The 16731-nt window shown below is 41.4% G+C and overlaps 1 protein-coding gene across 1 annotated transcript; it reads left to right on the top strand.

Annotated features, from left to right (window-relative positions):
- Positions 1–2491: 2491 nt before the first annotated feature.
- LOC147380563 (uncharacterized) lies at positions 2492–3376 on the top strand. Its single transcript, XM_086431520.1, has 2 exons — positions 2492–2997; positions 3364–3376. The coding sequence occupies exons 1-2, from the start codon at positions 2492–2494 to the stop codon at positions 3374–3376; spliced, it is 519 nt and encodes a 172-aa protein (XP_086287646.1).
- Positions 3377–16731: the final 13355 nt, after the last annotated feature.

Raw genomic sequence — 16731 nt, 5'->3', positions numbered from 1 at the left:
CAAGTAGTGAAGAATGTTATAAATGAAATCAAGATGAAAAGTACGCGAAGTATGCATAAACTGACTGGCCACACTATGGAAGCACAGAATCATGATCGAGATTCACCAAATCATGATCCCTTTATTGCCACAAAAAATCCTCACTAACTGATTTCTGCATTTAGAAGCTTTCCAATAATATTCATCAAAGATATTTCCTTTATTGTTTTTAGAAAGATTGTATTCTTTATATATTCTTTGCATATCTCCTCAATAAAAGGATCTATAACATATCACTTCTATATATACTTAATCACCATCCTTTGTTAGAGGTGAAGTGAGATTTACAGTATTTGCACGATATCACCCTAAATCGATCCACCATTACCATCTTCTAAAAAACCTCTCTTCCAAAATTTGTTTCTCACATCATAGAAATGGCCACCCATAGCTCATCATCATCCTCTGACAATTCCATTTGCTCTTAAGCATCACCCAACCCATCATCTGTACCACATCCATCTCCAAACTTGAAAGTACTGCAATCTACCATCTCATCTCAATCAAACTCGACCGTCACAACTACCTACTATGGCATACCCAATTTCGCCCACTACTCATTGAATATGACCTTGAAGGCTTCGTTGATGGGGCAAATGAGTGTCCCCCTCGTGCGCTCACCGATCGAACGCCTAAGACTAGATCCTTTTTGGCTGGCTGCTCTCCTCTATATCAGGTGCAGTCCTCACCCAAGTCTTGGGCTTATCATCATCTCATGTTGTTTGGGTTGCTCTTGAAAATCAATTTGCCTCTCGTTCACGTGTTCGCATCATGTAGATTCGTCGTGAACTTCAAATGATGCGCAAGGGTTCCCTTCCTATGGATGATTATTTTCACAAAGCAAAATAACTCATCGATAGTCTAGCAGTCTCTGGTAATGCCATGTCCGACTATGACCTTCAACAACTCATCCTCAACGGTTTTGAGTCGGCATATGATGCCATTGTTACCACTTTGACTGCCATGCTGGACACCATACCTATGGATGACTTCCAAGCTCATTTCCTCGCTTTTGAGTTGCGTCTTGATGCACAAAACAATGCCTTGTTTAACATTCCAGTTGCCAATGTTGCAACCAAAAGTCACAATCAGGCCTCATACTCAACCAACAACCGTGGAAAACTCAACCATGATCGTGGTCATAGCAATGGATGTCATGTTCCACGTCAATAGTCATCTTTTCAATCCATTGGACTACGCCAACCATGTGATCATAAGAATCATAAGGCCAATAGTTGTTGGTGTTAAATAAGTCTGTAGGGTTATTTTAGTCTTTTACTTCTTTAGTTATCTTATGTAATACTTATATAGCCTAATTAGGGCTAATCAATCTAATCACTTTTCTCTCCATTGCTTTTAACTTGGTATCAGAGCCTAGGCTCCATCGTCCCCTCCCTCTCTCCCATCCCTTCCTTCTTGCTACAACCTCATAGTCCTCTTCCTCCTTAAACCTATCGTCAACAACTCTCGACTTCAATAACTAGATCACCCCTACGGGGGTTGTTTGCTCCACACCCTAATCACATCATGTGATAGGGCCTTGAGATCTTCTTGAAGCCTTACGGCAGCAGTGTAGACACCCTTAATCATATCAGTTGGCTGTTTAGTGGGCTGCGGCAACTGCAGTTGGGTGTTTAGTGGGCTACGGCAACAACAGATGTTGTTTATTGGGTTGCAGCAACAGCAGTTGGCTGTTTAGTGGGCTGCGGCAACAGCAGGTGGCTGATTATTGAGCTACGGCAACAGCAGATGCTATTTATTGGGTTGCAGCAACAGCAGTTGATTGGTTCTTGGGCAACGACAATAGCAGGTACTGTTTAGGAGGCTGCAGCAACGACAGTTGCTTGTTTTTTTGTGGCTGTCAGGCCATCGTTAGTGGGTACAACAGCAGGTGATGTTTAGGAGGCTGCAGCAACGACAGTTGCTAGTTTTTTGTGGCTGTCAGGCCATCGTTAGTGGGGTACAATAGCAGCAGGTTGCTGTTTAGGAAGTTTTGGGGCACATAACAGCACCTGGACCCCTAGTTGAGGCCTACGACAACGGCAGAACCACTCCTTGGTGTCCTACCATTGATTTGATGGTTGTTCGGGTCACATACAACAGTGTTTAATCATCTTCCACGCCTCTTACGATCGTGTATTGCCACCTTTAGGGTGCTGCGGTCAATTTCTTTTTCAAACTCAAGCACATCTAATCTCTGATGGCTTCCGAGACGTCTTCTTCCTCAATCACTGGTACTAGTAATGGATCGGGTGGTCTTCCCTCTAACTCAACCGATTTTCCAGGTATTCAGATCACTACTGTAAAATTAGATGGTCCTAATTATCTCCTTTGGGCAAGATCAGTTGAAATGTTCATTGGTGGAAAAGGGAAAATCGGTTACCTCACTGGGACAGACAAACAACCTGCACAGACAGACAGTTCTTACTCCCATTGATTTGCTAATGATTCTATGGTCCGTTCTTTATTGGTTACTTCTATGCAACCACACATTGCGGCTGGTTTTATGTTTTCCTCAAAGAGTATTTACTCACAACGTCAGAACAATGTCAGGATCTTCAATTTGGAGCGTGAGATTTCTCGTCTTTCCCAAGGAGACTCTTCAGTTACCACTTATATCTCACAGCTACGTGCTCGGTGGGAAGAGCTGACTTTCTATTCCTCATCCTATGCTTGGAAGGACCCTCTTGATGAGACATTATATTCGTCAATTCTAGATAAGAACCGGGTTTTTCAGTTTCTAGCGGGTCTCCGGGACGAATTTGAATATGCGCGAGTTCATTTATTGGGTATGGATCCTTTTTCGTCACTACAGACTGCTTATTCATATGTCTTAGCGGATGAGAGTCGTCGTGCAGCTGTCCTACCTCATTCTTCAGGGGATCATTCTGCTATGCTTACTCGCCTATCTTCTACACAACCCCCCAATGGGTCTATGCCTACCCGTCAACGACATAAGTGTGATCATTGTGGAAAGTTGGGTCATGTGAAGGCTCGATGTTATGCACTTCATGGTCATCCTAATCAGCAACGTAAACAGTCTCAACGATCTTCAGCTCATATAGTTTCTCAGTCGACTACTAATTCAGCACCTCTTTCAGTTACTACATCCTCATCAGACTCGGTATCTCTATCCCAAGCCGAGCTTGACAAGTTCAGAAAATTCTTCAATTTGTTGAATTTAGAATGTGCAATTAGAAGAAATCTCAGATTGCATTTCTGTATTTAGCAGATTTTGTTAGTTTCCAAATAAAGAGATGAGGATATTTAGTATCCAAATCTCCAAGATTTATGGCTTAATTGGTTTCTGTTTTTACTTCCTAGAATCAAGGAGTGAGTTACCTAATTGTGTTGGTATCCTCTCCTATTAATTCATGTATCCTTGCCTATCCAAAAATAACAAGGTGAGAAGAATTTTCTCCCATATTTTCTATATGGTATCAAAGCAACCTCTGAACCTCTAAGAATTCTGATGATGGTCAAATACGGTATGGCCATTGATAAGAGCAGCACCTCCGACGCCTCTTCTGGCCCTGAACAGATTTCTCACAGTAGTCATGGCGGGTCTGAAAGTCTCACGTTTCCGATAACTGGACACAAACTGAACAGACATAATTACCTTCAATGGGCTCAATCGGTGATGATGTTCATATCAGGAAAAGGGAAAGATGACTACCTCACAGGCACTGCTGTATCCCCACGAACGGAATACCCAAAATTTCGAACCTGGAGATCTGAAAATAACATGGTGATGTCGTGGTTGATTAATACCATGGACAATGAAATTGGGCAGAATTTCATGTTCTATGGAACCGCAAAAGAAGTCTGGGATGCAGCGAAGGAAACGTACTCTGACAACGACAATACGGCAGAACTACTGGAGATTAAAAGCAGCCTCCATGATTTGCGGCAAGGTGATCTCTCCGTCACCCAATACTATAATACTCTTACCCGTTTTTGGCAACAATTGGATGTCTTCGAAGAACTTGGCTGGGATTGCATGGGAGATGCAGCCAAATACAGAAAAATAGTCGAGAAGGAGAAAGTATCAAAATTCTTACTTGGACTAAACAAAAACCTTGATGAAATCAAGGGGAGAGTGTTCGGGATGAGGCCTTTGCCTTCAATCCGAGAAGCTTTTTCAGAAGTGTGTCGAGAAGAAAGCAGGAAGAAGATCACGATGGGAAATCAAAGCACTCCAAACGTTGCAAATATTCCAGAAAGTTCGGCTCTTGCAACACATGGAATAAATCCAATCAATGACAATCGAACCCGCAAAGGCAGGCCTTGGTGTGATCACTGTCGAAAGCCTGGACATACCAAAGAGACATGCTGGAAAATTCATGGGAAGCCAACAGATTGGAAACCAAATAGACCATCTCAGGACAGAGAAGGCCGTGGTTTTGCTGCCACTACAAATGACCAACCAACAACCGAAACTGCACCCTTCAGCAAAGAACAGATTGAGATGTTGCAGAAGATGTTTAGCCAACTTCAGTCAAGCCCGGTAACACCCATCATCAGCACAGGTTCAGTAGCACAAAAAGGTACATTCCTAAGTGCTCTAGGAGCCAAAATTGAGAATCTAACTTCATGGATTATTGACTCTGGAGCTTTTAATCACATGACTAGAGATGCTTCTTTATTCCAAAAATGCAACACGATTTCTGAAAAATACAAAGTGAGAATAGCAGATGGTTCCCTATCCACTGTGGCTGGTATTGGGCAAATTAGCATCGCAAAGAATTTAGTTTTAAATTCGGTGTTGTTGGTTCCTAATCTGACCTGTAACCTTTTATCTATTAGCAAACTTACTAGAGATATGAATTGTGTTGCTAAATTCATTCCCACTCATTGTGAATTTCAGGACTTGGATTCGGGGAGGACGATTGGCAATGCTAAGGAAAGTGAAGGGCTCTACCTCATAAAGAGTGATAATCAACTTGGAAAACAATCTTTAAGTGCTCATTGTGGAGAGAGTCAGTCTGTTAGAAATTCTAACTCTGTTTCAGTTTCCAATAATGAAAGTGCAATTATGTTATGGCATTTTCGATTAGGTCACCCAAGTTTCATTTATCTTGAAAAGTTGTTTCCTTCTTTATTTAGTAATAAAAATTCGAAGTCTTTCCAGTGTGAAATTTGTCAATTGTCCAAACATACTCGAAATACTTATCCAATTCAACCATACAAGGAATCACAACCTTTCTCAGTTATACATAGCGATATTTGGGGACCCTCTCGAGTCAATAATATTACAGGAAGCCGATGGTTTATCTCTTTTGTTGATGATCATTCTAGAGTTACCTGGATATTCCTTATGAGAGAAAAATCTGAGGCAGGACCAATCTTTAAAAATTTTCACTCAATGATCCAAACTCAATTCCTAGCCAAAGTTCAGATTTTCAGAACAGACAATGCCAAGGAATATTTTCATTCTATTCTTGGGGATTACCTCTTTGAGCATGGGATAGTTCATCAGAGCTCCTGCATAAACACCCCACAACAAAATGGGATAGTCGAGAGGAAAAATCGACACCTGTTAGAAGTTGCTCGTTCTGTCATGTTCACAAGTCATGTCCCAAAACATTTCTGGGGGGAAGCTGTCCTTACCGCTGCCTATCTCATAAATCGTATGCCTTCTAGAGTCTTGAAATTCCAAACTCCATGCCAGGTTCTCACTCAAGTCTATCCTCAATCCAGACTCATCTCGTCCTTGCCACTAAAAGTCTTTGGTTGCTAAGCGTTTGTCCACATACCTCCAAATCAAAGAAGCAAACTAGATCCCAAAGCCATAAAATGTCTACTCCTTGGATATTCTCCTCACCAAAAAGGTTACAAATGTTACTCTCCCACTGCTCGAAAGTTCTATAACACCATGGATGTTACCTTCTTTGAGAGTCAGCCGTTTTACTCCAAAACTCATATTCAGGGGGAGAATTCTGTAGTGCAAGAAGAATATCAGTTTTGGCAAGATGTGGATGTCCCATTCGTGCCTTCCAACAGCTCAAGTTCATCCACTCCAAGTAACTCCACCACCCGTCCAAATGTACCTATTCTAATTGAGCCAGCACCTGAACCATCCGTTCATTCTGAACCCACTCCACACAGTCCTCAGGCCCTGACTCAACAAGAAAAATCAAGGGTATTTAAAGGGATTGTTTATTCAAGAAAGCAGATCACCGCTCAAAAGGAGGTAGATCAACTCACTTTTCCTGAACAGAACCAAGCGTCCGCTCCAAATCCATCCACTTCTACTCAAGGTAACACAAACTCTTATCCTAGTAATGACCTTGATATTCCTATTGCTCAAAGGAAAGGTGTTGGGTCATGCACTCAGCATCCGATCTCAAACTTTGTGACATATGAGAAACTGTCTCCCTACTACTGTGTTTTTACATCAAATCTGTCCAGCATAGATGTGCCTAGCTGCATAGAAGAGGCTCTAAAGCATCCTGAATGGAAGGAAGCAGTTAATGAAGAGATTCGGGCTCTTGAGAAAAATGATACTTGGGGAACTCACAGAACTTCCCGAAGACAAACAACCTGTGGAATGCAAGTGGATATTCAATGTTAAGCACAAGGCAGATGGAAGTGTTGATCGATACAAGGCGAGACTTGTAGCCAAGGGATTCACTCAAACCTATGGGATTGATTATCAGGAAACATTTGCTCCTGTTGCGAAGTTAAATACAGTGCGGGTACTTCTATCCTTGGCAGCCAATTTGGATTGGCCTCTACACCAACTTGACGTCAAGAATGCATTCCTTAATGGAGAATTGGAAGATGAAGTCTACATGGAGATCCCTCCTGGTTTTGAGGACTTTAGCAATACCAACCGTGTTTGCAAACTAAGGAAATCTCTTTATGGCCTCAAACAGTCACCAAGGGCTTGGTTTGAGAGATTTACTATAGCAGTCAAGAAGCATGGATACACTCAAGGCCAGTCAGATCACACTTTATTCATCAAGAAATCTCCTGAAGGAAAACTTACGATCCTCATTGTATATGTAGATGATATTATCTTGACAGGTGATCATGAAGAAGAGATAAGACACTTAAAGAATACTCTTGCAAAGGAATTTGAAATTAAGGATCTTGGTGCACTAAGATATTTTCTTGGCATGGAAGTGGCTCGTTCCAGCAAAGGCATTTCTATTTCTCAACGGAAGTATACGCTTGATTTACTCAAAGAAACAGGTATGCTCGGTTGTAAGCCTTCAGATACACCTATGGACTCTTCTAACAAACGTGGCTTAATGGAAAGCTCTGCTCTAGTTGACAAAGGAAGGTACCAAAGACTAGTAGGTAAACTGATTTACCTGTCCCACACAAGACCAGATATCAGTTTTCCTGTTAGTGTGGTAAGTCAATTTATGAACAAACCCTCTAATGAGCACCTTGAAGCTGTTTACAGAATTCTCAGATATCTCAAAAAGACTCCAGGGAAAGGTTTATTCTTCAAAAAGGGGACAAACCGTAACATGGAAATCTTCTCAGATGCAGACTGGGCTGGATCCCTGACTGACCGAAGATCTACCTCAGGCTACTGTTCCTATGTGTGGGGAAACCTCGTTACATGGAGAAGGAAGAAGCAGTCAGTAGTTGCTCGAAGTAGTGCCGAGGCTGAATTCAGAGCTATGGCTCATGGAATATGTGAAGGAATGTGGCTCAAAAGACTCCTAGATGAACTAACAATTCCTGCTGAAAGTCCAATAAAAATGTTGTGTGACAAACAGGCTGCTATCAGTATTGCGAAAAATCCGGTTCACCATGACAGAACTAAACATGTTGAAATTGATCGACACTTCATCAAAGAAAAGATCGATCAGGGAGTTATCAAGATGATCTATACTCCTTCAAGTCTCCAAACCGCAGATATCCTCACCAAGGCTCTCGACCGAGATCACTTTGAAGTTCTTCTTTCCAAGCTAGGAATGATTGACATTTATTGCCCAGCTTGAGGGGGAGTGTTGAATTTAAAATGTGCAATTAGAAGAAATCTCAGATTGCATTTCTGTATTTAGCAGATTTTGTTAGTTTCCAAATAAAGAGATGAGGATATTTAGTATCCAAATCTCCAAGATTTATGGCTTAATTGGTTTCTGTTTTTACTTCCTAGAATCAAGGAATGAGTTACCTAATTGTGTTGGTATCCTCTCCTATTAATTCATGTATCTTTGCCTATCCAAAAATAACAAGGTGAGAAGAATTTTCTCCCATATCTTCTATACAATCAGATAGAGACTTCATCTCAGCCGGTTTCTACCTTTACTCACTCAGGTACCTTTGCATCTGCACACAGTGTTTCCACCACTACCTCACCATGGATCATTGATTCTGGTGCCTCAGATAACATGACCGGTATGTCCTCCCTATTTCAAACCTATAGTGTTTGCTCTGGTCATCGCAAGGTTCGCCTAGCTGATGGTTCTTTATCTTCCATAGCTGGTCAATTTCTTTTACCTGTTACATCCTCTTTATCCTTAACTAACACATTACATGTTCCTCAACTTACTACTAACCTGATATCCGTTAGTAGTCTTACCAAAAATTTGAACTGCAGTGTAACCTTTTATTCTTCTCATTGTGTCTTTCAGGATCTGGAGTCGAAGAGGACGATTGGCACTGGACGTGAAGTGAATGGATTGTATCTCCTGGATGTTCCCGGTTCCCCTAGCACCCATTCTGCTCTTTAGCTTAGTAGTATTAGTAGTTAATCTAATAAGGCTCTTGCAATGCGTTGGCATTTACGCTTAGGCCATATTTTTTTTGGATATTTGAAACACATGTTCCCTGATTTATTTAATAATAACAATGTGCTTGATTTTTCTTGTGAAACTTGTCAATTAGCTAAACATGTGCGTTCTTCTTATCCTATGAGTATGAATCCTACTACACCTGCTATGTTTGACTTAATTCATTCTGATGTGTGGGGTCCTTCCCCCGTCACATCCACTCTTGGTTTCGCTATTTTGTTTTGTTCATTGATGATCACAGTCGTACCACTTGGGTTTATCTTATGAAACACAAGAGTGAGGTTTATGGGATCTTCAAGCAATTTCTTGCTATGGTTCAAACCCAATTTGGTCGTACCATCAAGACCTTCCGTTCTGATCATGGTACTGAGTACACCTATAGTGAGGTCTTGAAACTTTATTTAGAGTCTGGCATTGAGCATCAAATGTCCAATGTTAAGACCCCTCAGCAGAACGGCCGATCAGAAAGAAAAAATCACCATATTCTAGAGTTAGCCCGTGCTATTTCGATTGGCATGAACGTGCCCCAATCCTATTGGGCTGATGCAGTTCTTACTGCTGTTTATCTTATTAATCGGACCCCCTCCAGTGTTCTTCAGTTTGTCACACCCCTCTCTAAGCTCTCTCCAGATCGTCCCGTGTTTCTACTTCCTCCGCGTGTTTTTGGGTGTGTCTGTTTTGTTCAAATTCTTGACTAAAATCGTTCTAAACTTGACCCTAAGGCCGTCAAATGTATCTTTCTGGGTTATTCCTCTACCCAAAAAGGATACCGTTGTTACCATCCTCCTTCTCGACGACGTTTCATTTCTCGAGATATTTCCTTTTTTTAGCATACTCCATACTATAATGGGTCCGTTGGCATTCAATCTGAGTGGTTTCCTCTAGATTCACCTGATGATCATTTTCCTTCTTTATTTCCCCTTCCCATGCCTGTTCCTCCCTCTCCACCCCCCGTCAGTTCGTCCTCTCCTCCATTGCAGGTTTACTCTCGACATCCACGTGATACTACCATCACTTCTATGTCCGACCAGCTCGCCTCCTCGCCTCTAGCTCCGCCTCCGTCTGTTCCCTGTGATGATCGTCCTATTGCCACTCGTAAGGGTAAGCGCACTTGTACTAATCCCATTTCAAATTATATATCTGACTCTGCACTATCACCCTCCTATCGGAGTTTTCTTGCTTCTGTTTCCGTTATTTCTCTTCTTACTACTGTTGCAGATGCTATTGCTCATCCTGAGTGGCGCGCAGCTATGATTGATGAGTTGACTGCTCTTGAAAAGACTCAAACTTGGGAAATTGTGCCTCTTCCGTCTGGAAGGAAAGCTGTGGGTTGTCACTGGGTATTCACGCTTAAGCATAATCCGGATGGTTCCATTGTTCGTTATAAGGCCCGTCTGGTGGCCAAAGGTTATGCACAGACTTATGGGATTGATTATCAGGAAACTTTTGCTCCGGTTGCCAAGATGACCACAATTCGCGTTCTCCTTTCTGTTGCTGCTATCCGAGGATGGCCTCTTTTTCAGTTAGATGTGAAGAATGTTTTTCTCAATGGTGATCTTCAGGAAGAAGTCTATATGGTCCAACCTCCTGGGTTTCTTCCTTCTGCTTCTCCTGCACATGTTTGTCGTCTTCGCCGGTCTCTTTATGGTCTGAAGCAGTCTCCTCGTGCTTGGTTTGAGCGCTTCCCTAAGGCCATGCATCAGTTTGGTTTCCATCAGAGTTCTGCTGATCACACCTTGTTCTTGCGTCACTCCCGAGGTAAAACTGTTGCTCTGATTGTGTATGTGGATGATATTGTTCTTACTGGAGATGATGCCGATGGCTTACCGAGGTCAAAACTTACTTAGGACATCAATTTGAGATTTAGGACCTTGGACATCTTCGCTATTTTCTGGGTATTGAGGTTATCCAGTCCCAGTCTGGTATATTTATTTCTCAGCGTAAGTATGTTTTTGACTTACTCAGTGCTTCTGGTCAGCTTGGATCTCGTCCAGCTGATACTCCTATTGAGCAGAATCACAGGTTGGCTGATTCTGAGGGGGAGTGTGTGTCAAATATTGGCCAATATCACCGTCTTGTGGGAAAATTGATCTACTTGTCTATGACACGCCCTGACATTGCCTATGCTGTTAGTGTTGTAAGTCAGTTTATGCACTCGCCTCAAACATCTCATCTTGCTGCTGTTTATCGTAGTCTTAGATACATTAAGGGATGTCCTGGTCGAGGTATTTTATTCAACAATCATGGTCATCTTCGTATTGAGGCATGGACAGATGCAGATTATGCTGGTTCAGTGACTGATAGACGGTCTACTTTTGGGTATTGTATTAAAATTGGTGGTAACTTGGTAACTTGGCGTAGTAAGAAGCAGGATGTGGTTTCTCGGTCGAGTGCTGAATCAGAAGACAGAGCCATGGCACTTGGAGTATGCGAGTTGTTGTGGCTCAAAATCTTACTAGCTGATTTATGTCTTCCTGTGCCGGTCCCCTTCTTACTTTATTGTGATAATAAATCAACTATTAACATAGCTGCAAATCCAGTTCAGCATGACAGAATGAAGCACATAGAAGTTGATCGTCATTTCATTAGAGAAAAGATAGTTTCTGGACAGATTTGTACTCCCTTTGTCCCTACCTCTCAACAACTTGCTGATGTTCTTACTAAAGGTGTTAGTAAAACCTCCTTTGAAGATATCTTGTCCAAGTTGGGCATTGTTGATATCCACGCACCAACTTGAGGGGGAGTGTTAAATAAGTCTGTAGGGTTATTTTAGTCTTTTACTTCTTTAGTTATCTTATGTAATACTTATATAGCCTAATTAGGGCTAATCAATCTAATCACTTTTCTCTCCATTGCTTTTAACTGTTGGTTTCGTTATGATCATAACTACAAATCAACTCCAAACCCACCTCCTGCTAGCGCATACATTGCTAATCCAGCCACTCCTTATGATCCCAATTGGTATCCTGATAATGGTGCAACCAACCAGATTACTTCTGATTTGAACAATCTTCGCCTCCACTCTAACTATGATGGTACGGATCAACTTCAGTTTGGTAATGGGTCCCACCTTCCAATCTCACATGTTGGTATGTCTTCATTTGTTTCTAATAATCCCAGATTTCTTCTTAATAACATCCTTTGAGTGCCCAAGATTTTTACTAACCTCTTATCTGTTTCTAAATTCTCTCATGACAATAATGTTTTCTTTAAGTTTCACCCTCGTTTCTTTGTTATAAAGGATCGCAGCACGGGGACGATACTTCTTCATGGGACAAGTCGTAATAACACCTCCCCCTATCTTACTCCTTCTACTCTCATTGGTGAATGCATATCCCTTGATGTTTGGCATCAACACCTCGACCATCCCATGATGCGAATAGTTAGTCATTATTGCTTCACACTCCTCGCTCCTTAGGACATCTCACTCTACCTTTTGTAATGTTTGCCTCAAAAGCAAAAGCAATTGTCTACGTTTCAATTACAGCACTACATTTTATCAGCTCGGATATTTGGGGACCTACCCCTCTTGTTTCTCGTGATGGATTTCGTTATTACCTCCTCTTAATGGATTTTTTTAGTCGTTATGTTTGGATTTTTCCACTTGCTGTTCGTTCTGATGCACTTACCCTCCTTCAAAAACAAAATTGAATATCTTTTAAGTCGTAAAGTTAAGGTATTCCAATCTAATAACAATGATGAATTCAAAAAATTAGAGTCATTTTTAAATGCACAAGGAATCAACCATCGTTTTTCCTGCCCACACACATCCCAACAAAACGGCCTTGCCGAATGCTGTCATAGGCACATTGTTGAGACGGCCTCATCCTAATGGCCAATGCCTTCATACCCTCTATTTATTGGATTGATGTTTTTCAAACAACTTGTTACTTGGTCAACCGTTTACCCTCTCCTATTCTTCATAACAAAACTCCCCTTGAAACACTATTCAAGGTGTCCTCTGATTACTACACCCTCAAAGTCTTTGGGTGCACATGTTATCCCCACCTACATGATTATAACAGCCACAAGCTCCTTCCACGATCCCTACTGTGTGTTTTCCTCGGCTACAGTCCCTCCCATAAAGGCTACAAATGCCTTCACCTACCAACCAATAGAATGTACATCTCACGCCATGTTGTCTTTGATGAAGGTATATCCCTTTGCGGCATTGAAGGACTCCCCTACCTCATGCTCGATCCGCACCACCTCTCAAGTATATTCCCCTCCTCCCTCCATACCCAAAAGTTTCTCCTTCTCCATCACCTTACCAACCAGTCCCCCTTTAACTCAAACGGTACCTCCTTCTTCTTCCACCTCATCCAAGTCTAATGTTTCTCCACCCTCATAATCCACCCAACTTGCACCCACCCCTCCCCCAATTAGATATAAATCTCATCCTCTTCCCCAAACCTCTAATGTACACACCATGATCACTAATGCCAAAGCTGGAACTTTTAAACCCAAAGCCTACACTGCCACCAAACACCCACTTCCTTTCGATGACCTTGAGGAACCAACATGCTTTTCCCAAGCAAACACTAACCCCAAGTGGAGGAGTGCCATGGATGCCAAAAGTAATGCTTTGATGAAAAATGGTAGATGGACATTAGTTCCCACACTTCAAGATCAATATTGTTGGGTGCAAGTGGGTCTTTTAGATTAAGAAGGCCGACGGATCTATTGATAGATATAAAGTGAGGCTTGTTGCAAAAGGATTCCACTAGTAAAAAGGTATTGACTATGGGGAAACGTTTAGTCCAATGATCAAGCCATGCACTATTCGAACAGTATTGAGCATTGTCGTTTCTAGTGGCTGGCATCTTCATCAATTGGATGTCAACAATGCCTTTTTACATGGCATTCTTGAAGAGGAGGTGTACATGAAACAACCTCCCGGCTTCACTAACCCTACCTTTCCTCATTATGTGTGTTGTCTTCACAAATCCCTATATGGCCTTAAACAGGCCTCGCGAGCTTTGTACCATCATCTAAGCATATTCTTCTCTCAGATTGGGTTTGTATCATCTAAGGCAGACACCTCTCTCTTTATCAAACGAACCTCACAATTCATTATTTATATGCTCGTTTATGTGGATGACATTCTTCTCACAGGTTCCACTAAAGAATGCCTTCAAGATATTATTGCTCAACTTCAATTGGCATTTTCCATTAAGGACTTTGGCTCCTTAAGCTACGTTCTTGGCATTGAAGCTTTGAACACTACCCAAGGCCTCTTCCTCTCCCAAAAGAAATATGCCATTGAACTTCTCCGCAAAACAAAAATGGATAGTTCCAAACCTGTTTCAACACCTCTTAGCAGCCAACTTACGCTCACAATACAAGGAAGCAAAGCTTTTCATGATCCCACACTATATCGAAGTGTGGTGGGTGCCCTTCAGTACCTCACATTGACTCATCCCGATCTTGATTTTGCAGTCAACAAAGTTTGCCAATTTATGCAAGCACCCACTGATGCTCATTGGGATGCAGTTAAGTGAATTCCTCGGTATATCATGCATACCTTGCACTATGGTCTCTCTATTCATCCATGCTCATCCTTCCAATTAAATGCTTTCTCTAATGCCGATTGGGCGGGATGTCTAGATGATTGGTGCTCTACCAAAAGTTACTGCATCTATCTTGGCCCCAACCTCATATCCTGGAGTACTCGCAAACAAAAAACAATCTCTTGCTCAAGTACAGAAGTCGAATACAAAGGTTTAGCCATTACCACTATCGAGCACATTTGGATACAGTCCTCACTACTAGAACTTGGTCTCTCCTTAACATTCCCCCCCCCCTTTGGTGTGACAACCTTGGGGTCACCTACCTCACAACAAACCCCGTCTTCCACACCCGTACAAAACATATTGAAATCGACTATCGTTTTGTATGAGAACAGATTGCCAATTGCATACTTGATGTTAGGTTCATCTCTTCCAAAAACCAAACTGTTGATATCTTCACCAAAAGTCTTAACTCTTCGCGATTTAATATGTTACGAGACAAGTTAACCGTTCACGCAAGAATGCTTAACTTGCAGGGGCGTATGGAAGCACAAACTCATGATCGAGATTCACCAAATCATGATTCCCTTATTGCCACCAAGAATCCTCACTAATTGATTTATGCATTTAAAAGCTTTCCAATAATGCTCCTCAAAGATATTTCCTTCATTGTTTTTAGAAAGATTGTATTCTTTATATATTCTTTGTATATTTCCTCAATAGAAGGATCTGTAACATACCACTTCTATATATACTAAATCACCATCCTCTGTTAGAGGTGAAGTGAGATTTACAACATTCACACACACTAACCGCAAAAGATAAGTCTGGTCTAGTGTTAGTCAGATAAATCAAAAGACCTACAAGTTTTTTATAAGAACAATATGATAAAAGATCACCAAAGTCAGCATAAAGACGATGATTCTGATCCATAGGGGAGGAAACAGGACGAAAACCAAGCATCCCAGTATCCTAAAGAAGATACAATGTGTATTTACACTGAGATAACGAAATACCATAATGCAAGTGGGCCAATTTTATCCCCAAGAAGTATTTGAGTGGACCTAAATCCTTAACCTCAAAAACACCACCCAATAGCATCTTAAATCTATCAATTCACTGTGCACCATCACCAGTCACAATAATATCATCCACATAAACAAGAAAATGGTACAATCACCATCTATTCCTCAATGAACAAAGCAAGTATAATCTGAATAGCATCTAGAAAACTCCATACAGAAAGGCATTCTTCACATTGAGTGGTGAAGTGGCCAGGAGTGACACATAGCTAAAGAGATAAGAAGTTGAATAGTGAAAAGTTTGGCAACCGGAGCAAACATGGCACCAAAATCTTTTCCATGAGTTTGTGTAAACCCCTTAGCAATTAGGTGTGCCTTATACCGATCAACAATCCCATCAATGAGATATTTCATGGTAAAGACCATTTTACAACTAACGGCCCGCTTCCCAAATGGAAGGGAAACAAGCTCCCAAGTATTATTTTTCTACAAAACATCCATATCAACAGTCATAACTCTAATCCACTAGGGGTCGGGGTCTCGCAAACCTCTGAAACAGATCGAGAAACACGAATAGAATTAGTGGCTGCAAGTTAAGGTTGATAAGAGGAAGAAAAGCCTTTAATAGGAAACAAATTGGGTAATAGGATAATCAGTCACACACCCCCGCTTATCTTTGCGAATGGTGATAAGCAAGTGAGAGTCATAAATAGAAGGGATAAGGACAGGTATATGTGTAGAGGTAGGAGAGGATATACCTGAATCCAAGGAAAAGGTTGGCAAAAATGGAGGAGGAGGAGGAGGAAGGAGAGGGCGACGAGTGTAAACTTTAAGCGTCAATGAAGATAGAAGAAAAACTGGATAAGGCAATATTATAAGAGACGGGTCCTGCAAAGTAGATGTGGTACGAAAGTATGGAATATTTTCAAAGAAAATAACATCAAGAGAATGTATGACACGGTGAGAAATTAGATCGTAACACAGATACCCTTTTGACATAAGAGGAGTAACCCAAGAAAACACACCGAATAGTTTTATCATCCAATTTACTGCGATTAGGAATTTTGTCCTGAACAAAGCACTTGCACCCAAAGACTCAAGGTGTAATGGAAAAAAGTATATTATCAGGTTGAAGGACATGAAGAGGCACTTATCCTTCTAAGGTGCGACTCGGGATACGGTTAATAAGAAAAATCATAGTGAGGACTGTCATATTCTAATATGCCTTAGGAACATGCATTCCTTGAAGAAGATATCGAACAATGTTCATGAGCTGGCGATTCTTACGTTCCATCATCCTATTATGCTCAGGAGTATAAAGACAAGTCAACTGGTGAAGTATACCATACTCACGAAGATGGGAGCGAATCCCATTAGATATATATTCCCCCCATTATCAAACCA

The sequence above is a fragment of the Akebia trifoliata genome, unplaced genomic scaffold, assembly GCF_017979445.1.
Source record: "Akebia trifoliata isolate Shusen 1 unplaced genomic scaffold, ASM1797944v1 Contig01302, whole genome shotgun sequence".
NCBI classification, from domain to species: domain Eukaryota; kingdom Viridiplantae; phylum Streptophyta; class Magnoliopsida; order Ranunculales; family Lardizabalaceae; genus Akebia; species Akebia trifoliata.
The sequence above is the reverse complement of the archived record's forward strand: the minus strand, read 5'-3'. Positions and strand labels throughout refer to the sequence as shown.

What these genes read in the sequence shown, in the direction of transcription:
- LOC147380563 (XM_086431520.1), top strand. Translation starts at nt 2,492, where the DNA reads ATGGTCCGTTCTTTATTGGTTACTTCTATGCAACCACACATTGCGGCT.